The sequence below is a fragment of the Pseudopodoces humilis genome, chromosome 20, assembly GCF_049639895.1.
Source record: "Pseudopodoces humilis isolate 2021_Gansu_Grassland_sample_001 chromosome 20, ASM4963989v1, whole genome shotgun sequence".
Lineage (NCBI taxonomy): Eukaryota > Metazoa > Chordata > Aves > Passeriformes > Paridae > Pseudopodoces > Pseudopodoces humilis.
This window is the reverse complement of record NC_142219.1, coordinates 7006593-7034459: the sequence shown is the minus strand read 5'-3', so window position 1 is coordinate 7034459 and position 27867 is coordinate 7006593. Positions and strand designations below refer to the sequence as shown.

The 27867-nt window shown below is 39.1% G+C and overlaps 2 protein-coding genes across 3 annotated transcripts in view; one reads left to right on the top strand and one right to left on the bottom strand.

Annotated features, from left to right (window-relative positions):
* The window catches only part of DGCR8 (DGCR8 microprocessor complex subunit), a 23943-nt gene extending 169 nt beyond the window's left edge, over nt 1-23774 (top strand). Inside the window, exons 2-15 of one of the 2 annotated variants that reach the window (XM_088065221.1) lie at nt 5729-6729; nt 7156-7318; nt 8476-8618; nt 9320-9602; nt 11102-11299; nt 11662-11763; nt 12321-12419; nt 12790-12872; nt 13992-14092; nt 14530-14636; nt 14854-14981; nt 15306-15419; nt 15757-15808; nt 23710-23774. In XM_088065221.1, coding sequence (XP_087921347.1) covers nt 6007-6729; nt 7156-7318; nt 8476-8618; nt 9320-9602; nt 11102-11299; nt 11662-11763; nt 12321-12419; nt 12790-12872; nt 13992-14092; nt 14530-14636; nt 14854-14981; nt 15306-15419; nt 15757-15808; nt 23710-23774 — 2361 coding nt within the window. In that variant the 5' untranslated portion in view covers nt 5729-6006. Of the gene's footprint in view, nt 1-5728; nt 6730-7155; nt 7319-8475; nt 8619-9319; nt 9603-11101; nt 11300-11661; nt 11764-12320; nt 12420-12789; nt 12873-13991; nt 14093-14529; nt 14637-14853; nt 14982-15305; nt 15420-15756; nt 16276-23709 lie in introns of those variants that run through there. The other variant, XM_005524361.3, reaches the window with a different exon arrangement.
* TRMT2A (tRNA methyltransferase 2A) lies at nt 20817-27867 on the bottom strand. The gene is made up of 12 exons (XM_088065222.1): nt 27809-27867; nt 26888-27536; nt 26081-26189; nt 25413-25594; nt 24457-24571; nt 24083-24198; nt 23413-23524; nt 22824-22946; nt 22457-22532; nt 21835-21951; nt 21520-21616; nt 20817-21198 (listed from the first exon to the last, which is right to left on the bottom strand). The coding sequence occupies exons 2-12, from the start codon at nt 27466-27468 to the stop codon at nt 20916-20918; spliced, it is 1911 nt and encodes a 636-aa protein (XP_087921348.1). The 5' UTR covers nt 27469-27536; nt 27809-27867; the 3' UTR covers nt 20817-20915.

Sequence of the window (27867 nt, the reverse complement as noted above, 5' to 3'; positions counted from 1 at the left end):
CCTGCGCGGGCAGCAGCCCCTCCGCCCCACAGGCCGCGGCGCTAGCGGGCCCGCCGCGCTCCTGCCGCCTGCCCGGAGCGGCCCCCGGGCGCGGAGCCCAGAGGAGCCTCTCCACGAGCCCCGACATCCCATCGCTGGAAGGCGCCGCCCTGCCCGGCGGGTATTGCCGTGCGGCGCTTCCACTGCGCCCGGCCTGAGCGGCCTCTTCTCAGAGCTGGTGTTGTGTTTTGTTTTGTTCAGGATTTTTCTTTGGTTGTTTTGTGTTTGGGGGGATTTTTTTTTTTTTTTTGTTTCCCGCCCACCTTTAGCCACCTCCCTACTCGCCTCGCCGTGGGATCGTGTTCATGATTGTGGAGGGGAAGGAAGCGCCATGTCTGTATCCCCGGTCCCTCCTGGTCCGGGGGTGATGGGGAGTGTCGGCTCTGGCGGTTCCTCAGGTCCGTGTGTCTGGGCAGAGGGAGGGACGGGGGGTTCCGCCGGACGCAGCCCTTTGTACAGGGGACGGGAGCGTGTCTCGGCTCCAGAGCAAAGTTGGGAAGAAAAGGCACCAACGCGTGTGCGGGCGTGCAGGGACTTTTTTAGTTCTGGTACGTTGAAGATAATGTGATGTCTCTGTAACTCTCAGGATTCTTCGTGTGTTCTTTCTATTAATAGTAAATTATCTCGTCCAGCCTCTGAAAGGTTAATTCCCCCCTCTTTCCTCACTTTTTTTTTGGTTGGAAACAGTTCGTTCTTTTGTGCCTCCTTTCCTTAGGCTTCGGGTTTGTCTGCAAAGTTTGCCCGCTGAGACCTGAATATCCAGGCGTTGCTCTACCATAAACTGGAACTGGGTGAACACATTCCATTTCTTTATTCCGTTAGGCTGTGACTTAGAGGTCTTGGAATTAGATCTTTTATTTTTGTTTTGTGAGAGGTTGTTCTGTCTATTTGGGTAATTAAACTTAGGGGCTCCTATTTTTACTTCTGGATAAGAAGTTGGGTCGCTAGGATTTTTGGGCAGCTCCTTTTGATTATCGGGGCTGTTTTGCTTATTTAGAGAAAGAGAAGGCATTTTGGTTCCTTATGTCTGTTGTTTTTCTTTACAAGCAAGAAGCTTACATATGATGGGAAAGGAAGAATATATTTTCTCCTTCCTAGGCTCTGATTTTCGCCTTTTGTAAATCAATTTTTTGTCTTACATAATTAATCAAACCATCTAAACCCTGCCAGAAAACTACTCAAGCTCTAAAAGCAACTGTTGTTTTGCCACTTCTGAGGATGGTTTTCTAAAATTATGTACTCTGTTCATTCTGAAATGGAATGATGTGTTATGGACTGGAGAAGTTCTTGAGCCTTGTCTGTATTTTCCACTGATAATGCTATTGTTGGGCTCTGGCTGCATTTTCTTAACCATCCTTAATGACTGACTTACACCAAGTGGTTGTTTTGCTCAGAATCTTTCTACTCTAAAGCTGATAATGAGAAGAATTCTTACATGTATTATCTTAAAGAATATTTTCTTTTGGTACTTCCTGTTCTGGTTTAAAGAAAATAAATTTAGTCTCTTAAGTTGTTGTTTTGGGTTTTTTTCTTGTTTTTGTTTTGTGGGGGGGATTCTTTGTTTTAGTTTTTGTTTCGTTTTTTAGCAGTGGTAATAAATAGGATTAACTTATTTCTAGAGTTGTATGTGTTGAAAAGACACACTAGGTATAATAAAAATAAATAGATGACTGAGTGGGGAATGACTTTGACATTGGTTAATGGATCAGCACCTGAGTTGCCTAGGGCTGGAGGATAAGGAGAAGGACTTTGTATTTGGTTAGCAAATAAGGAGAGTTTGCTCTGAGCCTCTCTTCCTTTTGGGGTCCACTGTATGTGAAGTAATCAGTCTCTGACACAGTTTCTTTTCAAAAGTGACTTTTTGAAGAGAGAATCTGTGGTAAGCTGTTCCTTGCTGCAGCTACAGGTATTTGTAAAGAAAATATGTTCTTTATTAAATTCATTTCTAGACTGCCGAGCTGATGTAACTGAAGGGAATTTTTCTTTGAGTTTGGGCAATGCTGGTTACAAATTTTAAGATGCTGGTTTTTTCCTGCGTTGAAAAAAGAGACCCTTTTCCCTGTGTGTTTCTTTCCGATCCCTTTTCTGTTTGATTGTGGGAATGGACAGTGGTACTTATTAAACAAAGTAGTTTTGTTTTGTTTTTTTCTTTCTGCATTTAAAGTACATCTGTAAGACAACCAGGCTAAGATTACTCTACTTTCTTTGGGACCTATGCAGTTTGCTCCATTACATTTATATTCCCCCCCCAAACTGTATGGTTTAGTTTATTTTGTGACATGAAACTTTTTTTAAATGACGAGCTAAAATAAGAGTAAGCAGTTAAAAATGTGGAAGTACCATGTGGTGGTGATCTGCAGAACATGAGCTGTGCACTCACGTTTTTAGTGTTTGTAGCTGCCTGGTGCAGCTGCCAGTGGTGTTCTGTATCTTTGGAAGGAATCCTTATGGAAACTGTTAATGGAACTTAGTGGAGCCTTGGAGAATAAAGTCTGTTATTTCAGGACAATTTAATGAAGGCTCACAATAGGAAACTGATTTATGTTATGATATAACTTCGTATGCTGAGCCTTTTCGTGTGTGTCTGTTATGTTCCCTTATCTAGGGCCCTTTTGGCTGTTTGTTAACCTACACGCTCATCTAACTCATCCTTTTGCCTTTGCTCCCTTCTGTCTTTTCAAATACCTGATTCCTCAGTGGTTTTATTGCTTTGTTTTGGGGTTTGTTTGTTTGTTTTTGTTGTTTGTTTTGTTGTTTGGGTTTTTTCTGCAGCTCCTGATATAAAGGGCACATTGTAATATCAGCTGGCAGGGAAGTAGATGAGAATTAGACCTCTGCCTTGCTTTTTGTGGCTTATAGGCAGGTATTGAAGCCCACAGTAACTGCAGAGTTACTGTTACCTATAGTCAAAAGAGAGAAAGAGCCCTTGCCACAGTATTAGAATAGTATCAAACAGACCTTTCTTTGGAAGCTTCCAGGTGTCCGGTCCTGATGGGCACACCTCGCGCTGGGTTTCTACTATTATAAGGTTAATTAATTAGGGTATCTAACAGGTACATCTCCAACAGGAGATTCAGTTGCCCAAGTAACCTACCCCTGGGTCAGCCCCTTGGATTTGGTCCAAGGGCACTGTGCCCACTTCTTATTATGTCTTATTGTACTTCCCCTGCTTAGAATAAGACTAAACAGTATTCCAGGAATGTGTTTAGGAGGTCAGCTTATTGTTCCAAAAGCTATGGAAAAGGGTAAGAAAAGTACTAGAGTTAATTAAGGAGCTGTGTAACTATATAATAGTAGTCTACAGAGCTGCAGGTATATGAAAAATATATAAATAGCAAGAATCTTTTTGGCATCACTACAAGACTGTTATCTTACCCTAGGGATGTGGAAGGTTCATGGCTAGAAATGGAAAAAGCTCATTTGAATCCATCTTAGTCTAGTACTTTCCCTGACCCAGTGTGTGTAGTGAGGAGCAGACAATCCCTGGCAGTGATTTGCTGTTCATTGTTCAGCCATTCATGGTTTCACAGCCAGCAAGAAAGGGAAGACAACGAGAATATAATTGTTACTAGTGCTTGAATAGAATAACAAAACATCTTGCCTGCAAAGAGCAGAGGTGTTGTATCGGTGAACTACCAAAGCTGGGCAGGTAAAGGTTAAGTTCTTATGTTTTGACACTGGTGGTGTTAAAACACTTTAGTATAGGAGCAGGACATGTATCAGGGATCTGGAAGTGGCATTCAGGATCATGCTTTAGCCTTGTCAAAAGTAAGTCTTTCTTGTTGGACCACGGAGCTCCCCAAACACAAGGGAAGGTTTTGCTCTTTCAAATTCTAGAATACTGATTTCAACATTGCACTTCTGTGTGAAGTACTTCTGCTTGCTCTTTTTAAGAGTCTTTAGAAGACTTTTTAAGATGGAAAAATTAGATGACTTAGGCATTTAGTTTCCTGGAGTTACTGAATTTATGCTGTGACTTTTGATTCTTCTGATCAGAATTAAGACACTAATGATTTACTGTGAATAATTTAATAATTAATTTGCTTTTTTTTGTGTTTTCAAACTGAAGATGAGGAAACTTATTAGACAAATATATTTCTATGGGTGTTCTCTAAATTATATGGCTCAGAACCTGTTGAAAGATGAAGGAATTGTTCAATGCTGAGGTCATTGTATGGTATTGTAGGGTGGAATGGTTTTAAATATATAGAATTGCTTGTCTTACTGGTGAATGAGCCATTTTTCAATCTGACAATTAATGTGTTGGTATCAGAGAAGATGGGATTATTTTAGAGTTCTTACCAGTTTTTTCCTTTGTAATTTTATAATGCATGTCAAACTCAGCATGTTGGATGTGTCATAGTTTTGAGTAGGTTTAAAAAACCTCACACACATTAAAAAGCCAGTACAAAATATGAATTCCTCTGCTGCTCCAGCAAAACTCGCTTTGTTGCCATATTAGAGTTTGCTCTATGTTACACTTTCTTCCAGCTTCCAGGTAGGTAACTTCTGTATGTTGCTGAATTTTAATTGATCCCATTATAACTTCTGATTCCCAGCTTTGTGCCTTGCCCTAGATAGTGTTTGGATATTGCTGTTGGTTTGTTCCGCCTGGGCTGGCATAGAGGTACATGAGAGAATTACCCTTGGTTTCTCTAAGTCCTCTTGACAACCCAGACCTTCTGCCCTGTTGCCTTCAATGTTGTACAGCAACATGAAAGATATCAGAGTTTGTCTTTCCAAAATACTTCGGAAGATTTTCTTGGCCAGCTGGGAATACTTTGAACAGAGGAGATTCAGCCAGCTGGCTGCCTGGGGCAGAGTGACAGTGCTTCATTTCTAGCTCTTAGGAAGATTTAAGCCTAGTTTGGGGTGGCATGGAGGGACTTGGAGAAACCAAAATAAGCAGGTAAGAAATGATCCTTCTTTTCCCCAGGTGCTTATGGTCCTTCACAGATGGCAAAAGTAAAATTGAAGAAGCCATCATCATAGACATGGTAGAAAGAACCACTCCCCATCCCCTGTAAAATTTCCTATGGGAATGGGATACTTTTTCCAGGTTCAATGTTCTAAAACACTGGCTTCTAAATACCTCCCAAAATTGAGCTTTAATGCTATGTATCTGGACCTGATTTCCTCAGATATAATGAATAAATAGTTCCATAACAATGTAAAATACAAGATCAAATGTGTAATGTCTGGTTATCTAGAGAGTAATTTTCTGTGATATTTTAGTAAGTTGTGAGATTTCAGAAGTAGCTGATAACTTAAATTTTGAAAAGCCATAGTTGGTTTTGCAGATTGTCTTAAACTGTAACTAGTTATCCTTTTTGCTGTGTGGGTAAGTATGGCTTGAATTCCAGGTTGTTTCAGATTATGGGAGAATTTCCCCAAAATGTAGCTTTTAGTCTGTCATGCTTAATGCCCTGCCTGTTAACCAGGCAGATAGTCATCTAATCAGAAAGGCAACTGTGTTAGGAAATTCTTGTGCTGGTATACAGCTCAAGCAATAAAACCACTCTAGTTTCAGCCTCATTCAAGGTGGTATCTGGGTACCCTGCTTTTCTCACTGTCACTCTTCTACTTGAAATTTATGCTGGAAGGAGTGACATGTTTTCTTTCTGCCTAGGATACTATTTCCATTTTTTTCTGTGACATTTTTTTTTTTTTATTTTGTTTCTTCTTGTAGGTTGAAAGAAGAAAAGGAGACCAGCTTGTCCAGTGAAGATGCACTCTTAGTCTTCAGCTATTTAAGCTGAATGCATTGTGATTTCCAATAATTGAGACAGTGATTCTGAAAGCTGTCTACATTAATGAAAAGAACAATGTAGTCAGCTTAACTGAATCATCAGTGTTGCATATTGAATAGAACATGATAAACCAATCCTGATGGACTTATGCATGTTAGGAATATAGAGATAAACATTTATTAAAGCATTGTTTTTTCTTAAAACAGTAGTTTTAAAAATGGAGAACTATGAAAATGTTCCACCCCTCCCTAAAGAACCTGCAAGAGAAATGAATGTGGAGAATCACACTTGTCGCCCACCTCTGCCGCCCAACGAACAGCCTCCACCACCTCCCCTGCAAACGTCCAGTGACGCAGAGGTAATGGACGTTGGCTCTGGTGGTGATGGACAGTCAGATACCCCTGCTGGGGACACGCACAGTCTCTGCAGAACACAGCTGCTCACAAAGGGATCTGCCTGCTACAAAAGTCGTCTTCTCATAGACCCCAACAGTAGTGACCAAAGCCCGAGAACTGCTCGTCACGCACCATCAGTTCGAAAGTTCACCCCAGATCTTAAGTTACTGAAGGATGTGAAGATTAGTGTTAGCTTTACAGAGAGCTGCAAAAGCAAAGATAGGAAAGTTCTGTACACTGGAGTTGAGCAGGATTATAAGGCAGATACAGAGTTTGGTATTAATAATGTCAATGGGGATTTGCATGTTTGTCCTTTTGGTGGTAGTAATGGTAAAGCTGTAGGGATAGGGGGTGAAAGTGATGACAAGAAGGATGATGAAAATGATATTGATCAGGAAAAGAGAGTGGAATTTGCAGTTCTGGATGAGCTAGAAGACTTTACCGACAATTTGATGGAAATAGATGAAGAAGGAGGAGGGTTCACATCTAAAGCAATCGTTCAAAGAGATAAAGTGGATGAAGAAACCTTGAATTTCTCATATGAGGTAAGTAAATCCACAGGTCTTTGCTGGGTAAGAGGTTTCCAAGTGGCTAGAAAAAATATGCAAAGAAATAATCTCTTCTAGAAGTGTGCAGTACATGAGTCAAAACTGCAGAATTTTCAGAGACAGAGCTTTGGCTGAGAACCTTTGTAAACTATTTTAGTCAAGCTTCTGAGTTGTGTTGCAGCTTCTATGGTTTTCTGTAAAAAGAGCATTTAAAAGTCTTCTCACACAATTGCAGTTCATTTTATCACGTAGATTCTAGTTCTCACAAACTTATTTTCTTATTTTACAGTCTTTTTACTGGAATCATTGGAAATTTCTAGTTTCTCTCTGTATGGAAGTGCATATAAAAATGTCTGCTTTCCCTTTGCAAGGGAAAGGGGAGGTTGGTAGGCCCAGAAGGATAGTGTCTGAAATCTCTTTCAGGATGACTTTGATAATGATGTGGATGCTTTGCTGGAAGAGGGTCTTCGAGCACCCAAAACAAGGAGACTAGATAATGAGAAATACGGTGGTGAAAGTGATCACCAGTCTGATGGAGAGACAAGCGTGCAGCCAATGATGACCAAAATTAAAACTGTACTGAAGAGTAAGTTAATGTGCATTTAATAACTGTAGGTCCTGTGTATGGCTGATGTTGATATACTCTTGTTCTAGAGACAAGCAAAGTGTAGGACAGCAATTAGTGTGAAATCATTCATGTGTTGGAGAATTTTATTGTTGGAAAGCTTCTTACTGTGGAACATGATTTTTCACATTCTTAAGCTGTGAAGTTAACTTTTGCTTTTGATCTGTTGTATGTAATAAGAATATATTTTAGTGTGTGGATTTGTGTAAAATAATGAAGAATGTTACCTCAGTGGTGAGGAGGTGAACAAAGGTGATCTGGGGTTTTTGTCTCTGGGCATTCTGGTCTTTTTCCTGCTTCAGTTACATAACTCTCTGTTAAAATTGCCCCATGTGAGGTCTTTATGAATGCAATCTAGGTTAAAAATAATATTTAGAAAAGTCAGTTGCTTATATTTATCCAACTTCATTGTGTTAGAAACTACTAATAAAGAAGAGCTGAGAACACAAACCCATCCAGAAAGATGTAATGGAAAATATTCTGAATTAGAATTAAAATTTAAACACGTGCTAGAGGAGCATTTTACAGCTTCACTGTATTCTGAAATAGAAAACCAAGTAACTTTTTGTTTCAAAATTGTTTAGTAACAGAGGATTGCCAGGAAGCTTCCAGCAAAGATGAATAGTCTGATTTGTGATTTAGAGAGGCATGAGACTTTGGCTTAGAGATGAGCTCTTTGCTGGCTGTTTGGGTCTCATGGTGTTTTGATGCAGTTTTTTTCCTGAGTGTCAAGTGAAAAATTTTTAACAGAAAATGAAGTTGTTTCTGAAGCAAGTATAACCTTTCTGGTGAATCTTTTGCAGTGGTGCTTGTGATAAGTATAAAAAGACTAAAGAAAAGAGTATTCAATGCTGAAACAAAATCAGTCTATATAAAAACTATTGCTACTATTGCCTTTAGTTGAGAATGTCACAGAGTCTGTAATTTTGCAGGATTTAGTCTTGAGTTAGAGGCTTACACCTTGTTACTAACACAACATCTCTCTACAAAACATTGTTAATCTTGTTTCAGTGCCATTTTATTCTTTGGGACAGAAAAAGCAATAAATAAAAACCTGGATTTTATTTGTATTCTTCTAAGGAGTCTACCCCTGTTTAAAGCCATTATTTGCTTTAAAGGTCGTGGCCGCCCTCCTACAGAACCTTTGCCAGATGGATGGATCATGACATTCCATAACTCGGGCATTCCTGTATATCTGCACAGAGAATCTAGAGTTGTTACCTGGTCTAGACCTTATTTTTTGGGAACAGGAAGCATAAGGGTGAGAGCTGTCAATTACTTAAATACTTACTAAGATTAAAAAATCAGATATGTTCCTGCAAGCAGTTGAATATTTTTCTGCTTTGGCAGGCTTGTTTCCTGTGTTTAAATTAGATTCTTGAAAAATAAATTGTTTTGTTTCTGAAAATCTCATATGATTTTTCTTAGGTGCTTTGCTTTTCCGTTTGGGCAGTTAAAGTGGATGAGATGATCCTGTTTGGTGCCTTCGCTTTTCTAGTATGGCTGCAAAGTTGGGGTTTTATCGTACCATTAAATATATCTAGGGATCATTTATTCGTAGCTATAAATTAGTCCGAGCTGTGGCTTATAGTCCACATTTGCAGAAATAAGGATGTGACATTCTTGAACCCAAGGAGTCTGCAGAAATTTGATTTAATGCCATGGGCTTATGCCTCAGGAAAGCTCAGTGGAATTTATGAAAGTGTGCAGTATTTGCATATTGCTGAACAGATCATAGTCTGGATCTAAACCAACAGGTTTGTGTCAGTGCCATGCAGTGTGAAGATCCCCCAGGAGTGGCCCTGCTCAGCTCTTGAGTAGAATGACTTTGCTGACCGACGAGGAGCTTGAGCCTAGACTGAATTACAAATAGCTTCCATCTTGCTTGCATCTTTTGGGTTTGAGTTTTGCTTTTGGTGACCTTAAGATACTGAAAACTTCTGTATTGTTTTATATTTGCAGAAACATGATCCTCCCCTTAGTAGCATTCCCTGCTTTCATTACAAAAAAATGAAGGAAAATGAGGAAAGGGAACAAAACAATGACATAACCCCAAATGGGGAAGTATCACCTGTTAAGCATCTAGATAAATCATCAGAACTGGACTGCCAGACAGAAGAACCAGATTCCACTGCTGCTGATTCTGGGCCTTTAGATGACAAAGACCCCTCTGGGGGAGATGCAGCACAAGGAGCTTTGGGACAAGTTAAGGCCAAAGTTGAAGTATGTAAAGATGAATCTGTAGGTATGTATGGGAAGTGGAGTCTTTCCTTGACTTAAGTTGGGTTAATGGCATTTGGGAAGTTTTATTCCAGACTTGGCTACTGAATTAGAATCTTTCCAGAAGCTCTGAAAGTTGGCATGAAAAGCTTTTACACAAAAAAGTGAACATTTTTGTAGTTTAGTCCTGTAGACTTTATCTCAATATAAGAATCAGTTATGTCAGTGTGTACATTTGCTGTTGTCAAGTATGTTCATGTGATTTCTTCAAGTAGGCTTTTCTATGCACTTTCTGTATTGGCAGAGTTATATCTATTTTCAAGATGGTCTCTTAAGATAAATGATGTAATTAAACTATGTTTTTGTATTTGCATGAGTCTAAGTCATGCAAATATAATTGCACTCATACAGAGGGATGTGATGCTTCATTATTTTATTTATGCAAATCTGATAGCCTCTACACAAAAAGTTGTCTAAAGACAACATGCCAAAATCATCACCCAATGGAGAGGAACTTGGAGAGGAAGCTCATGTTGTTACTTATCACATCTGCATACCCAAGAATCCCATCCATGTAAATTTCTGCTGCTCAGAATATTGGTATGGATCATAGGCTGCCATTTGTCTTTGTTGTGCTCAGACATAAAACTCGTCATTACATGTGTCATGTCCAGTCCAAAAACAATGCCAAGAGATGTAAAAAAAACCATACAAACCCAAATCATTGGTATTTAGCAGCAAAATAAAGTAAGCACTTATTTTTCTACATGAAGTTCACCTGTCTGTCTCTCTTTAAATAGGATCTGTTCTGTATTACTGGAAAAGATACTAAGTGATCAAGTATAAGTGTGACTTGCATTTGGAATTCCTTGTGGAAGGAAATAATACCAGCAGCTTGCTTTTGTTTGTTTACATCTGTGGATGCTACTCTTTATTTTTGCTGATTGTATTTGCAGACTATCCTATAAAGGAGAAGCAGCTGTACTACAAGGTGGCAATCTTTTAGTACTCTGTGTGTGAATTTAATATATTAAATTCTGCACAAAGGCTGCAGATACCCATGGAGTTCATGGAACACCACTGTATGGTGTTTCATGGTACACAGCATAATAAATAGGCAGCAACAGCTGGGTTTGGCTTCAGGGAACTGAGGCTAAAGCACAACCTCACTTTGTACCTCGCTACAGGTAAAGGGAAGGTGGTTTGATGATGAAGCAGAGCAATTACTGGTGTTTTGTTGAAAATTGTGTAGGGTATTAATGCTGGTTAGGGATTAGTAAAATCATCCAGTGACAGAATGAAATGGGGTTTCATTTTATTTTGTTTTCTGGTTTGCACAAGCATTTTGCATTTGATCCTGTAATAGGAAAACTTAAAATTACTTCTGTTAGTCCAAAACTACTATCTTAACCTTTGCCTTCCAGTCTAAGAAACTAATTATGGTGCATTTAAAACAGTGGAAGTAGAGAACCTAATGCTTGTTCAGTGGTGAAGCAGAGAGAGTAATTTGATTGTGTTTCTCAGATCTGGAAGATTTTAGACGCTATCTTGAAAAGCGTTTTGACTTCGAACAAGTGACTGTAAAAAAATTCCGGACCTGGGCTGAGCGACGCCAATTCAACCGGGAGATGAAGCGCAAGCAGGCAGAGTCCGAGCGGCCCATCCTGCCGGCCAACCAGAAACTCATCACCCTGTCTGTGCAGGATGCACCTATAAAGAAAGGTTAGCTGATCGAGCTGGAGTTCACATAGGCTGTGTTGAAGACTAATTGCAGCTGTAAGCTTGACTGAAAATAAAAAAAAAATCCTGTAAAAAGTCCCCTTAATTCCTGATCCAATATTCTGTGTTCTTTAACCCATCGTATATTACATAGGAAAGGAAAAATACTGTCAAAATACACTTCCTATTGGAAAGACAAATTTCTAAACAAAAATTTTTATTTAAGCTTTCAGTCCTGGTAAGTAATGACTACCTTCATCTCTTGTTACTGCTGAGTGTTACTCAGTATGGATTTGTTTGTAAAATAAATTGTTTCAAATACTGGAACTAATGAGCTTCTTCCCTTCTTCGTATCTTTTTTGCAGAGTTTGTCATTAATCCCAATGGGAAGTCTGAAGTTTGCATCTTGCATGAATATATGCAACGAGTCCTAAAGGTTCGACCTGTTTACAATTTCTTTGAATGTGGTAAGTCTGTTTCCTTAAACAATTCTATCCTGGTCTTGATGTTAACCAAGAATCCAAAAATGTTGCATATATGAAAAACATAACTGGAATCAGGTTAATATTGGGGTTTTTTTTTCCTAAGTGGTATGATGTGTGCTCCATTAATTCTTGCTTTTCCTGTTTGTTTGGGTTTTTCTTTGAGGTTACCTTATAAATATTCAGAATTAGGCTATTCCGATATATGCACTACATAATACAACTGAAATTTCAATATCAGAATGTGTAGCTCTTGTATTCACACCATGATGGAAAAAAATTTGGAATTAATATTTGAGTTCTGGCAGAGTACCAGTGGTTTCTTAAAATCTCTTAAGTTCTTTATTTGGAAGAATGAAGTATATGGTGGTAAGTGTGTTAGTGGAAAGCTGTTAGTTAACAATTTTTCAGATTTCAAGAAAAAGGAACCATTTTCTTCCCTCTCAAAGCTGAAATGAAGAAAACAGATCTTGATAGTGGCGATATTTCATGTATGTTGGGAGTTCCAGAAAGCTTTCTTTTCTTTCCTCCTCCATTTCCAGAGAATCCAAGTGAACCTTTTGGAGCCTCAGTGATTATTGATGGAGTAACTTATGGGGCAGGAACTGCCAGCAGCAAAAAACTTGCCAAGAATAAAGCTGGTAATGTATTTTTTTCTTTCTCAGTACCAACTGCTGAATTGTTTCTGTTTGCTTTTTGTACCATTCTGGGGTTCTGAGGGCCACAGTGATTTAAGTACAGAAGAATAGGGGGTGATAATAACTCTTTAATTTTAGGTCTTAAAAGCTCTATGTTACTTCTAAAATGAGACTGGAATGTTCTTCCTTTTGTAGACACTTGTGAAAAGTAATTTCTCCTTATTTTAATTAGTTATGAGGCTTTAATTATCAAGCTGAACTTGAAAAGTGTAAGAGAATAAATTTCTTACCAGAAGAAGATGCCTAACAATTTCTAGAGGTGATGTTTTCAGTTAAAATAAACCTAATCAAGATGTTTAATCACTTTTTGCAGCTCGAGCTACACTGGAAATCCTTATTCCTGACTTTGTTAAACAGACCTCTGAGGAGAAGCCCAAAGACAGTCAAGAACTTGAGGTATTGAGCTCATGCTCCCTGGCTGGCATCATTTGAGTTTGTTTTTAAAACATTGCATGTTTAATATCAGAAATGTTACTGAAGATTAGCAAGATTGTTTCCTCAGTCAAATGGAAGTGTAAAATCCTCCATTTAGATCTTTAAGGCAAAGAAAATACTTCTTTTTCTGTCAGAATAGATCAGAAAATTTGCTCTGATGCAGAGAACTAGTTCTTTATTGACCAACAGGTCACTTACTGAACACCTGAGATTATTCCAAGGCACCAGACTGCCTGCACTGCCCTGCCTTCCAGAATCCTCTGTTTGATGCCAGGAAATGTTCAGAGCTAGGTGCTGTTTGGTTTTGTGTGATCATCTTAGGACATCAAGTAAAAAGTAAAAGTGCTCAGGCTTCTGAGATTGTTTTTATTGCCACATAATGTAATCCCATAGTTTAGGCAGTGACATTTGAGAAAACAAAAAGAAATAATTCTTTAAGAGGAGAGTTTTGCTATATTCTCAGGTTCTGGGAGAATTAAATAGTTCATTAATCAGTGATACCATCAGTAAGGAGTAAAGGAAAAACCAGTGATCAGCCTGAAAAGAATGTTTTCTAGAATGAAGTAATATACAGGAGAAATTGTTTGTACCCTTGCTTTAACTTAGAGCTGTATTGGATGCCCTGCACTACTGAAATGGTAATTAAGGAAATGCTGACAACTTTTTCCATTCTTTTAAAATAAAATACCAAATGTATTTTAGTTTTTTATTTATTCAACAGTAACCAATAGCAGTTCTGTTGACTTTTATTAAACCACAGCATTTTGGTAAATAATTTCATAATTAGTTAAAATAACCTTGTCCTGAGGGAGAAGTGATGATAAAGAATTTATAAGATAGTCATTTTTATGTACATGTTGAATAATGTAAGACTGGGAGTTAAAATTTTGCACATTTGGTTAGGTGTGAATGTTCTAATGATGTTGCTTTCAACCCATTATGGATTTAAAAACACTTTTTAAAGTACTAAGCACAGAGCAACAGAATTAATTAAATGTAGCAAAGAAGAAATTAGAGTTAAGGACAATATTAGGGTTTTATTTGCCTAAAGCACAATAACCCTTTTCACTTCCTTTGCAGTATTTTAACCATATCAGTATTGAGGACTCACGGGTATATGAACTCACCAGTAAAGCTGGACTCTTGTCTCCATATCAGATTCTCCATGAGTGCCTTAAAAGGTAAGGCTGCAGCATGAGGACCCCTGTGAGGTGTTGGCTCAGGACCTGCTGTTTGTTTGTTACTGGTGTTTGTCAGTGACCCTGTCTGAGCTGCCTGGGCCTGCCGGAGACGTGGTGGGGGCTGACTTGGTTAATGCTGAGTCCTCTTTAATTCATATATGCTGTTTGTGCCTCTTTGGAGATCAGGATGTAGCTGGTGGACAAATGTATTTTGTTTTCTGTCGTACAGGGTTGCTTTTTCGCTTGACTCAAGTTACCGATCTAAAAAAATCTCTTCGTTAATTAATGTATTGACATTTATTATTAACATATCTAATGTCATTGCAATGACTGTCCAAGATGATAACTGTAAGCACTTGACTTGTTTGTAGTTTTACTTAGTATGATCTTAGTATGATAGTTAGATCACATTGATCTTGATTGTGTTTGTGCTTAAGAAACCATGGAATGGGTGATACATCCATAAAGTTTGAAGTGATTCCTGGGAAAAATCAGAAGAGCGAGTATGTCATGACTTGTGGCAAGCACACAGTGAGAGGCTGGTGTAAGTACAGTAATTGGTGTGATCTCTGAATATCCTCCTCCTTTCTTCCTGTTCTCCTTTGTTGTCCATTCTGAGGGTGCTTGTTCAGCCACTGAACCTGTTGTGGCCTTGTCCTGCTTTTCTCTGATATCTCAGTTTTGACTAACTCAAGTGAATATCTGTGGCTATCATTACATAACGTGCTGTTATTGACACGCTTCCATGGTTATTTTTACAGGCAAAAATAAAAGAGTGGGGAAGCAATTGGCTTCTCAGAAAATCCTTCAGCTACTGCATCCACATGTGAAAAACTGGGGCTCTCTCCTGCGAATGTATGGCAGAGAGAATAGCAAGCTGGTTAAACAGGTGAGCAGGCTTTTGTTTGAGTATAACCTACCCTGTGACTGGAGTTCTGCTTCTGGATTTTTTTGGATTTGTAAATTAAGTTACAACAAAACTTTAAGATTCCTGGATTTCACAGACAGTAATAATTGCATTAATCTTGCATCTCCCAGGTCAAAATTAAAGAACCTATTTAACTAACTCATGAAAGTAGGTGTTCCTGCTTAAGGAAGTAAACTAACTACAGACTAAACTACAGAAATGTAACATGCTAAACTTTGCTCCATGTACATTATTTTTTTTAATAAAAAGAGTTCATCAGTTGTTGTTTATGATTCTGTTGATTAGGAAACCTCTGATAGAAGTGTGATAGAACTTCAGCAGTATGCCAAAAAGAACAAGCCAAATCTGCACATCCTGAACAAGTTACAGGAAGAAATGAAAAAACTGGCACAGGAAAGAGTGAGTATATATTTTCACAGATTTACAAACAGCATGAATGTCCTTGGTCACTTGTACCAATGATCAGAGGGTTTTTGCTTGTTTTACATAGTATTTTAAATGAAGAGAGCTCTTCAAAATTTGATTGAGGGGTCTACTTCTGGGGCAGATTGTTGTCCTGTCTTTTAAACTGGCTTATAACTTTGATTGCACCTACTTCTGTATATTTATTTTTAACATTATCTCTAGTTAGCCTCTTGCAACAACTGACACAGGTTTGGCTAAAATGGTTCAGCATTTTAAGTTTTATGATTCTGTTCTCTTTATGACTGTGTGGTGGGGGTTTTGTATTTTTTAGGAGGAAACCCGAAAGAAACCCAAGATGACAATAGTGGAATCAGCTCAACCTGGTAGTGAACCTCTCTGTACTGTTGATGTTTAATGAGAAAACGTGCAAGTGGGGAGCAATAACACAAATGGAGGAACTAGATTTTCAACAATTATTTAAAAATTGTTTGCTGCAGAATGCAAGATAACTTTTAAAATCCAAGCTGCTTCAGTTATGCATTGTTCTTTTTGCATCATCAGGGCAATATTCCTTTTTCCTAGTTTCTTTTTCATTGGGTTTTTTTTCCTTGTTTAATACCTCTGAGATATGTACGTTTAAAGAATCGATCATAAAGATCTCTACTGGGGCAAATGCGCAGAGGACAGGCATGTTCACACAGGATGAAACCAATCAAGCACTTTCTCCTGGAAAGCCATCCATGTTGTTTGAAATGGATGTATTTTAAGTATGAAATTCAGAATATCTGTGTACAGGTTGAAGCTGATATTATATATATACACATTCATATATATGTATATATAAAAGAAATATATGTACGTCTTCTTGTATGAACATGCCTAAAACTATTTTTGTGAAAAGTTTTGTTGCATTTCAGCACATAATAATATGCACTGATAAGACACTTTGGTGACAAATACAGGAAAGTGATGAGCAATGTTTCTAATGCCATAGGATTAGGCCAGTAACGCTGTTTCTTTCTGTTTTGTTTCTTGTCTCCTGCCAGGCTTAGTTATTTGAGATTAGAGGAAGCAGATTTTGTTATTACTTGAAAAGAACAAGAATACCTGGTAGTGTTAGGAGTAACAGGTTGAAGATTAAAAATTACTGGGGTTTATTTAAAATTAAAGGAGCCTGTGTTAGTTTACAGATCAGTTGAACAGGGAAAATATAGCCCCACTTATATAATTAAAATAAAAACTGTAATTTGAAAGGCTGTTTTCAAAGCTTCGAGCCAAAATGCAGCTGATGATGGTTGATAGTCTGAAAATATTTTGCCAATGACTTTCCACTCCCTTTTCCCAGCAATAAAACAATTTCTCATTTGTTTGGTGTCAGATTGCATCTGACTTTATCAGTTAAGTCTTAAATAATTTTCACCATAAAAGCAAAGACTTCAAAAAAAAAAAAGTCAACACAACCCTTAAGTCTGACTGCAGCAATTGAGTTTTTTTAAAGAAGTTTTTGTTTTTACTTTTTTAAATTACATTTCTAGTTTTTAAAGAAAGTGTGTAACTTCTTCAATGAAAATTAGAATGTAGATTTGGACTATGACATAGAGTAATAAGTAGAATGAAACCATAACCAGTTATACTCATGAATAAGAAAATCACAAATATGCAACTACTCTAAAATACAATCCTGGCAAACAGGCAGTACTCACTGTGTCATCTGAGGCTTTATTAAGCCAAGCACAGAAAAAATAGTGTGGCTGTGTGAAAGCGCTGCTTTGTGGGTTTTGTTCTTCACGTGGGGTTTGCTGGGGGACTGCAAAGGAACTGTTCTCTCACAACCACGTTTTGGTTTGGTCTTAAAGAAGAGAGTGAAAGCCAAGCTGGTGGCAGAGCTGCAGTGACTTATCCAGGAGCTGCACTGCTCCATTTTAGCACTCCTCCTGCTCCTGCAGGGAATGAAAGGTCAGTTCTCTGTACCTGCTGCAACTCCTGGTACTTACATTGACAGGGATCTGGGGGCTTGAGGGTTTGTTTTGTTTCTTAGGTTGTTTTTTTTTGTTGTTGTTGTTTTTTTGCTTGGTTTTATTCTGATTTTGGTGTGGTTTTGTTTTTTTAATTTACCATGTTACATAGGGAGTGCTGCAGTATATTGAATTTAGTGCCTACTGGATTTTAAAAATGTTGGCATCAGTATTGTAAGACCTCCTTTTAACATCACACATTACTTCAGAAATATGTGGATTTTAATTTATATTTCAAACTAATGTTCTCTAATGTGTTGCATATAATGTTTGAGGTTAAACAGGAGGAGTCATGGAGTCTTACCTGTTTCTGTGTTTAAATTATATGCTTGGAGGTCTCTGCAAATATGAATCCACCCATTTTTTATTATTATATTTAGCTTTTTAGTTCCATGAGTTGTAATCCTGTTACAACAGGATACGGGTAGTTGGAAGACAATATATAAACTATTATTTAAAGAAGTGGCCTGTCAAAAAAAAAAAAAACCTACAAAAAAAACACTGCCTCTGCTTTTTTTTGTATAGCTTTAATAAATCTCCATCTTTTGAAGGGTGTATAATACTGGTGCAGTAGTGACAAGCAGCGATTGCTGTTTGTCTCTTTTTGTTGTTTTTATTGGGATTTTTCTGTTTTCATAAAGACAGGGCTTTTATCTTCTATGCCTAAATGTATTACCCTTAGATAGGTTTTATTTCAGCTTGTGTTTTCAGCAGAAAAATCTGTACTTGGATGGCACTGTAAAAGACAAATCACCCTTGTAGATCTTTTTTATTTTTCTGAAATCAGAATGTCAATGCATTTGCAGGTCACCTGCAGAATATCCATAGATGCCTCACTTACCAATTTGTTTTCATTAATTTTAAGAGGATTGCTGTATTACCTCAGTCTGCCACTATCAGAATCACAAGGTGACCATTGCCCTTAATTAAAACATCCAGAGATTTCATTGTGAACCAAAGCCTAGAACGTATATTATGCATTCTAAACAAAACAAACATAAAAAGATGGTATTAGACCTTGCTGCAGCCTTTAACTGGAGAGATGTCCAGAAAATAGCGCAATAACTGCTGGAACAAACAACGTAACTGCTGTTTATGTCATTGTGAAGTATTCTTGTGTTTCAATGTTTACTATTGTTTGGAGTGTAACAGTCTTGCATTTGCACATAAGCACGAGCTGCTGTGATAGAGGATAGATCATTGCATTAACTTCAGCTTCTGCATGAACACTTACAGTGTGATTCAAGATGTATCCTAAACTTGTCTTGTAACTCTTGTGTGTTTTCTAGGTAATCGGCTGTAAAGGTTTAGATCTGATTGTATGAATGCATAAAACTGCTGCTTTTGTCACTGATACTTGTTATTTATCCCTTCTATATCCAGGGGAAGATGGGTATTTTTTATAGGGATGGAGTGTATTTTTAAGAACTGTTCCATCCTTTGGGGATTAGACAGTTTTTGCTTTGCATATTATGTGCTTCTCGACAAAAGTGTGGTATATTAAGGATTAAATTCGTGTGCATTCAAATCTTCATGGTACTGACGGAAAACTTACTGTGACTTCCAGTGACTAGTCAGATGCTACCTACTGAAACATCAGTCATCAGCTTTTTTTAACATATTTATTAGACAAAACTGATGAATTAGTTGGGTACTCAGAACTTTGGAAAGACTATTATGCATAAACTTAACTGTTGTATGTAAACTTCCATTCTCCTGTGATGCTGTTAGGCTTTATACAAATATATTTGTAACATCCAAGTATTTAAAAGCATCGTAACTATCTTATTAATTCACTAAACTGTACTTTAGTTCTGGAGTGAGATTCAGGAAGTGATAGCCTCCTAACTTTCTGTGGGAAGAAATGTGAAATGCAAGAAGCCATGCTGTTATTAACCAAATAAAATTATCAATGACAGTATTTCAATGTGTATCTGAGAACATGGGAAAACAAAACAAAGTTCATCCTTATTGCCCCAGCAGGTAACAATGGTTGCTGTTTGAGTTGTGTTGGGTGCAGTTGCTTGGTGCCAGTGCTAAATTGGTACAACTATAAAGCCTCATTTTCACTGAGCCTCTGCTTGCTTTTTTTCTGCACAATCATGTAATCCTCTGTGTTCAGTCTTTGAGTACTACATGTGTATTTTTCAGACAATTAGTTTCGAGCAATAAAGTTTGATATTATAAAATGTGCCAGTGTGATCAGTATTATGATAGCTTAAGCATATCTAGAAAAAGGAACTCTTATTCTTCAAGTCCTCTAGGTATTTCTAAAGAGAAATTAGATCAGTGCAGCCTCGTTCGTTATGGAAATATTGCATCACTTTTAGGTGAGGAATTGAATGTTTACATGGTTAAACACTTGGAGTGAAATTAAGTTACCTTTCTTTGATTTAGGATTTGTATTTTTACTTAAAACCCTGGCAAGGTTAAAAGTGGTACAAGCCAGTGCTGGTTTTGGTACCTGTTGGGTGGAGGTACCAAACACTGGAAAGGTGTGCTATCAGCACAGCCATGGGCTGTAGAATCTTTTTGTTGCTGTTTGGCCATATTAAATGTGTATTAGAAGCAGGATGAGATTTAAGATGATCACTCCTAACACTGTTGCTGTCTGTTCGGTAGTGTGGAGCACAGTCCATTAATTGCAGCTGTTGAGCCTCTGACTGCAGTGAGTCCTGACTGGAGGGCACCTGTGGAGCTCTCAAGCCAGGCTTGTCTTCACCCCCAGGAGACACACTGGCAGTGCAGCATAAGGTGCTGGTGTGGGTACAGTTCAGTTGTGGCTGTCAGTTTCCACTGGTGAGGGCATGCCTCGAGCAAAGTCACCTCAGCTTTAGTAGTATGGTATAAGAAACTTAGAGCCTTTATTGTCTTGTCAGTGATGCTGATACAGTGATACAGTCTAAGACTGGCTTCAACTGTGGAATGTGTAGCATTTTTACTAGACTGAGTTTGTTACTTCCTAATGAAGATTTAGCAGATATGATTTATGGGAGGGTTAATCTTTACTTGTTTACTGAAAAAACATGGTGCAGTTTTGATGGGGTAAGAGCATGATGAAGTACTGACAGGTAGGTCCAGGTCTCTGCAGTAAGATGACTTGCTCTGGGAATTGGGTGTATGTGTATGTATCTAGGCAGGAAAAGAAAAGCAGGGTTTGGCCTAATAGTACATAACATCCTGTCCCTGACAGTGTTCAAGACCAGGCTCGATGGGGCTCTGAGCAAGGTGGTCGAGTGGAAAGTGTCCCTGTTCATGGCAGAGGGCTGGTTATGAGATGATCATTAAGGTTCCTTCCAACACAAACCCTTCTGGGAATCTATGGTAATGAAATTTAATTCAAATTAGGATGATGAAATAAGTCGAAGCCTTGCAATTACTCTGTTGTACAGAGATTTATTACCTGCATGTTACAGAAGTGATGTTACTGACGCAGTTAAAAAGCAAAAGTAGTTTCTGCCAAGTCTCTCAAGAGTTAAGGTGAGCCCTCTCTTGGACTGCAGTCCCCATGGCCAGCAGCTGCCTGGCTCCCCTCCCTGGCAGCTGGGCTGGTGCCATCCTCACCCTCAGTGCCACGGGGTGCTGCTGTGATCTCACTGGCAGCAGGTGCTGCAGCTGCAGAGCCGTCAGCATGTTCCACCCTCTCAAAGAAGATCAGTAGCTCACAGTGCCTGGTCTGAGGGAACAGATCCACAGCCATGGCTCTCACGGGCCGGAAAGAGGCTCCTTTCACCCTGTTGGAAGGGGCTCGGCACAGGCTTGATGGGGAAGGGAAAGAAGGGCAGGAAGAAATGTATTAATATTTTAGTAAACTGCTCATCACTGCTGCTCTTCTCTTTTTTCTTCCCCAAGCTTCAATGCCATGATAGGTTTATTCACCACCCCTAATATTTCCATTATGACTTGTGTATTGGGCAATACCATTCCAAGCCAGCTGCTGCAGCTCCCAGGTGTTTCTGGTGAAAGGTAAGCCTCCAGGAACATAGCTTGCAAATAAAAATCCAGCAGTGCTCCCCCTCCTCAAAAAACAGTTTTCTTCCTACCACATTTAGTAAGTAAACAATGCAAGAAACACTCACTCCACGAAGTTACCCATTGCAGCTCTGGGATTGCAGGAGACATAGATGAGCTTCTTCAGGTGTTCAGCTCTTCGAAGGGCAAGAATTACCTTGGAATCTATATGATCAAAACCACAACAGCTGTTCACTGGTTCTGTGTGCAGCAAGAGCCTCACAGAAAAATACCAGGTTATACTCAGCATGAACAAAACTGCTGCAATGTTGCTCCAAGCGATACCTGAAGCCTGCACTTAATTTATCCCAATGGTGTTTTCTTTGGCTCCCCACCAAGCACCCATTAAGAGAACCAACTTAAACCCTAACTGGTAAACTTACGCAGCCCTGCTCGTGGTGGATCTACAATGGTGATCAGGTTCTGAGGAGCTAAAATGTTCATTAGGGAAGGAACAATATCTTCTGCCTTCCCACAATAAAATTCAATATTATTCAGCTCTGTAAGAGAAAAAAAAGATGCTACAAGAGTGCTTGTCTAGTCAAAGCAGCTTTCAGTTCTTCACCTTGGATATTAAGTTTTGATGCCTCAGAAACTCTAAATTGTTTAGTCTACCCTGGAATCAGTGTAATTTACACAATCACCATTAACTTCAGATCATTTAAACAACAGTAATTTCAGCATCTTCCAGTATCTGGACTAAAGCAAAAGCCCAGCAAAAAACCAGCTATGTTAATGTGGTTTTTTTAAGAGGATATCTGTGGTTTCATCTCATTTTTACAGTGAAATAAATATTTTACTTTTCAATTTTAAAAAAAAAAGTTCAACTGGAAAATTGATCTCATAGGCTAACAAGGTATTTGTTTTCAAGAGCAATTAAGTGTTTAAACAGGACAAGATCACTATCAACAACATGTAATTCCAGGCTGCTTAGATAAGGTAAAGAACAACTGGTTGTGCAACTACTCCTTACCAAACAGGTCTCAGCATTTCACCTTAACTCACCATTAATCTGGGCATTTGCTTTGGCATCCTGAACAGCTTCTTGGCAGAGCTCAATTCCAATTACCTTCTTCACTCGCTGTAGAATCAAAGGAAAAAGATCCCTCTGTGGTCTGTATGTGTGAATTTAACCATTTTTCATAGCATCAGCAATTAACAGGGACTTTGACTCCTACCTAGGCTGCTCAACACAAGGGTGAGATTTTATAATGATGTGGTAAAGGAGCTGCAGGCAATTCAATTACAAATTAATTTTAAAAATTAAGGTATAATCTCTTGCATTTCACATACATTAACTATTTTCTTCCCTTGTAGCCACAGTTAAAAATAGGTAAAAAGTAGCTTCTATCCAGGAAGAGAAATTGCCAACCTTTGCTAAAGAAATCCCAATGGTTCCTGTCCCACAACAGATGTCCAGCACGGTGCTCTCTTGGCTCAGTTGTGCCCACTCCCCAATGGCAGTGTACAACACTTCTGCAGCTTGTGTGTTCACCTGGGAAATTAAGTTTCCAATAGATCTACTTCATAAACAGTAAATATGTTTTAATGAGTCTTAGTAAAGCATGTTTTCTTATTTCTAAAAAACAAATCATTATACATTAAAAACACATTTTAAAGTTTTGGAAGGGCAGAAACAAGTTTCGGAAAAGCAAACAAAAATTAGTAATACAAGACTCCTGTACTGTATTTTTGCATGTTCAGTGTTTCAAAAGGCTGCCGTTAAACAGGAGGAAAATTATAACGAACTAGTAAACAGAAAAAGTTGTCTTCCATGTGCTCCCATCAAGCTTACAGTGCTTTTACAGCCAAACATAATATTTACTGCTGTTTAATCACACCAAATATATAAAAGGTTAAATTTCTAGGTATGAACATCTTGTTTCACAGCATTAGTCAAGCTGTGGAACAAGAGCATTCATGCAGATCCAGTTAAATGAGAAGCTTCACATCACCCTTACTTGAAAAAATGCATGAGGAGAAATTCTAAATTTTAGGCCAAGGAGTTCTTCATATATGTACTTATCACCAGCCACATGCTCCAAAGGCAAGTCCTCTAGATTGGGAGATTTCCTGTTGGCAGGGGAGGAAGAGGGAGACAAAACCAAAAAAAGAAGACAAACATGTTTGTTACAATCTTCACCAAATTAAATCATCGTCCTGTAATCATCCTAAAAACTGTAGTGCTACATCCTAAGCAGTAATTTATCATGTGCTCATGGAGGCTCTCCTTGGCCGTTAATGTCTCAGGGTGGAAGGACCTCCACCATCTCTAGATGAAGATGGTGTGAGCCTTGTGCTCTATGGAGGATGGGGAGATTGAAAAATTCACATAAATAGGGAAGAAAGGCAGAAATTGCTTGATAATAACGAACATTCATCTACTGCAGTAAACACTTCTATAGCTTGACAGCCAGCTGTGGTCAGTGGGTTCACCCACTGAAACTCTTGTTACATGAATGAACTCCAGAGAATGGGAAATTTCAGGAGTCTCTTGTGGAAAAGGTAACTTCAACAAATTAGTAACAACTGCTGCTACTTCTATGAAGTAGACAAAACAATGCTATGAAATTTGCAAACACCAAAAATTCAGCCACCACCAAAATGCCAAAGCGAAGGCAACTCCCTCACCTCTGTCCTTCCTCCACAAAGTACAGGGAAGTAACACCACTACTCTTTCCCATCCCTTCTGTGAAGTATTTTGCCAGAGAGATTTTCAGGTCAGCTAGTTCTTCTTTATTCAATTTCTAAAGTTTTCATGTGAAAAAAGGGAGAATAACTGTTTTAGTGACTTCAAGATATGATTTAGTGTATGATTTACATAAGAATATTACTTGTTCATATCCATGTATTAGATTAGCCTAAGTAGAATTAGAGCAATGAAGCAAGGTAAACCACACCAAATAATTACTCTATTTCTCTTTTGTATGCACAATTCATAACTCAAATTTAAGTAGTTCTACAGCTGTGAGTCTGGGCTGCTCATTACATATCAAGTGAAATACCTGAGGATTGAAATAAGCAATTGCCATGATGTGGCCGTTGCGGCTGGTGCGGACCGTGAGCTGTTTCCAGTGCCCTTCATAGGTTTCGGGGCTGTACACAGAGTAAGGAGTTGACCTGCAGTTTGCAAAAGATCAGTTACTTATACAAAGAATTCTTTTTTTTGTGTAACATTAAACAGTGCATTGAATCAAAAGAAGGTCACTGTGCGAAGCGATGGAAAAAATGCTGACTACAAAAAAAGGGTACATGGATTTGTCAAAAAAAGAATGACTTCCAGCTAAGAAAGACTGATGGATTTAGTATCTCCTATAGCAAAATGATCTGTTCCTCCTTCTCAAAATCCTCTTACCCATTTTAACACATGCAGAATTACAGAGGCAAGAGGCAGGTTCTCACTTCATTCAGAGACTGACATAACTTTTTATAATGCTTTCATCAGCTTCTCTGCTTCATATCAAGTTCAAATCTTCCATCTTCATGATCCTTCTGAGGTTTCCATTTTTGTGGATTTAACTGCTTTTTAAAGAATGCATTTTCTAAAGAAGTACTCTTGCTTAAATGTGCAACTTTTGGTTTATTCCTTTCTGTAGGATGATTCTTCTCATCCAAGGAAGCAGTGGACCTTGGTTAATTAATTATGCCTTTCAGAAGTGTTTTTCTTTACAATTAGTGGAAAAGCTCCTGAGCAACAGACACTTTTTACTGCATACTTACACATCCCATTGCTTGCAATAAAGCTGTGTTCAGCTGGTACCTGTCCCCACCTCTGAGCAGCTGAGCAGAAGCAAGGGAAAAAGTCCCCATGATCCAGGCACAATGTGGAAACAGAATCACTAGAATTTGAGACTGGTATATCTTAGATCTTAAAACTCGGAACAAACACTAATTAAATGTATAAATATTTTTGATTAAGATATCAAAATCTTTATGCATAACTCATTTTACTTATGCTCACCTTATGTAGTCTTGGAAAGCTTTTACTACTTTTTTGGCAATAGCAGGAATGTGAATAGTATCAAATGGCTCCACTACAGCACATGTACCACCCTTATATTTGCCAAGACGACAACCCACAGTTTTGTCTTCTTGATTTACACCAATCCCAATCAAGAACTCACATTTGTTGCGATATTCAGTCTAGATTTAAAATAAAGTTATGTAAGATATTTACACAGCATTTATTTGTACATGCCACGTTTCTCCTGAAACAAATCCCATGTGGTTAAAATCATCTGAAAATGAACCCAGGACATTTAGCTCATATGGAAGATACTCGTGGATTTTGATGTGTGTGAACTAAGAGTAATAATGAAAAGGTATTAGTAAATCTTGTTATTTAAAAAGCAAAATATTTCCTCTGTTGAGGAATGTATTAGCTTACAACACAGGCTTACAAGGACAGCATATTAATTTTAAAGTTATAATAATCCGGTTATCCATTTTTCTGCTTCTTGTTAATATTTCCACACAGTATTTACATTAAAGGCAACAACATCTAAAATTCATCATTTATTATAAGATGAAGTTGAATACTCAGTTTGTCCACTGCCTCTCAAGACCAAATAATGAACATAACCCTCAGCTCATTAACTCTGTTCCACACTTTACCTGAGATTACATTACCTGTAAGGGTGATGCTTTCACTCCCTCCACTGGGCAACATAATTTATTAAACTTCTGCTTCTGCAGGAACAACCAGGGTAATAAAGTTCTGTTGTTATTTCCTATTTCCCTGCCCAAATCAGAAACAAAAAGTGTAAAGCACGCATTTAGAAAAATTGAGTTCAAGAGTTGCACAAGGCTTCTTTTTCCTATAGGACACAAAAAAAGAATCAGATTGTCACATGGAAGAGTGTTTCTTCCAGAATTTTTTTAACAAGCAAATCCTCTCCAACTTCATAAGAGCTGTAACCTGAAAAAGTAAGGGTTAAATGTAGTTATAATGGTTATGTACTGGATTTATGAACGTACCCACACATGATAATTAACACCAGTTTTATCCAAGGCAAGAGACAGAAGTAATACTTTGATCTCCAAAGACCAGGCATATTATGAGGGGATTTTAAAAGAGAAAATCGTAGTAGTAAATTGCCATCTCTACAAATTGATTCTCTCTTACACCATGTGACAATGCCATTTTTTTTACAGGCACATAGATCCTTCTGCTTATGGAACAAGAGACTTTAAAACCAAGTTCCCTTCATTAATCAATCTTTTGAAGGTGACCAAGAACATCAATAGCAGGTTTTGTCAGATGGAACAGCTTTTAGGCTGTAGCATCACAGATCATCTTGTAATTACTTTGACAGGGGATCGAGTTTTGACCTACCTCTAACTCACTTCAGTTTAGAGGTATCAATTGATGTCAATTTAGCTATATCTCATCACAAGGCCAAGTCTTGTACACATTACGTTACAAACAGGAATTACTTTGTTAACTTCTGCAGCACTTGTTCGCACTCCTGCTTCTTCTGGGCCAGCTGCTCCTCGTAGGGCACGTTCCACAGCGGGGTCACCACATCCGCGATCCGCTTGCTCAGAGGCTCCTCTCCGCAGGGAGCCGGACGCTTCGCCTCTCCCTGCTCCGAATCCTCCTCTTGCTTCCTCTTCTTGGCGATGGGGTCGGCTTTGGGCTTGGCCAGCCGCACGCTGAGGTGGCGGCTCTTCCAGAGCGCGCCGTGCAGCACCCGCATGGCCTTGTCCCGCTCCTCCTCGCTCTTGAACGTCACGAAGGCGAACGTCTGCTTTCCGAAAAGTTTTATCTTGTGAGGATTGAGCCCGTACTTGGCAAGGAACTTTTTCACATCGTTAAACCCAATGTATTTGGGCAGGTTCTGTATCTCTACTTTATAGATCTCGGAGGTGAACAAGTCTCCCTTAATGTATCTGTATACGTCGGGGCTATCCGCGAGGTCTTCCCCGGCCTGGCTGTCCGGCTCAGCCCCATCGCCAGCCTCCGCCACAGGAGCCGTGTCACGGTCGGGGTCGCAGCGCTCACCTTCCTCCGCCATGGTCCCGCCAGCCCCTCCGCCACCCCGCACACCTCCCGGGGCGGGGCCGTAGCCTCACGGACGGGCCGCTGCGGGGAGAATGACGGCAGAGGAATCACTTGGTTGGTTTTTTCAGCGCTGCTCCTCAGCGCTGCCGCTCCTCGTCCCCGAGAGCACCTGCGGCCCTTAAACACATAAACAGCAGCTCATACATCACCCCCTCCCTCACGCGTGCGCCATGTTGGGCCGGGACGGGGGATGCCGCCGCCATGGCGCAAGGGGTGATGGGAAAAGCGCCTGGGAAACGGGACAACAAAAACGCTTCTCAGGGGGCGGGAGGGGCCGAGCCGGCGGTCGGTACCGGGGGTCGGTGACACGGCCGGTACCGGGGCCGGTTCCGGGGACCCGTGGGGGGACCGA

Excerpts from the sequence above, each read along its gene's own strand:
- TRMT2A (XM_088065222.1), bottom strand. The coding sequence starts at position 27,468 with ATGGCGGAGGAAGGTGAGCGCTGCGACCCCGACCGTGACACGGCTCCT. Across the intron at positions 22,533-22,823 it reads TTGGGATTTCTTTAGCAAAG|CGAGTGAAGAAGGTAATTGG; the intron begins GTTGGCAATTTC and ends TTGATTCTACAG. Across the intron at positions 21,952-22,456 it reads AGCAAATGCCCAGATTAATG|AGCTGAATAATATTGAATTT; the intron begins GTGAGTTAAGGT and ends TTTCTCTTACAG.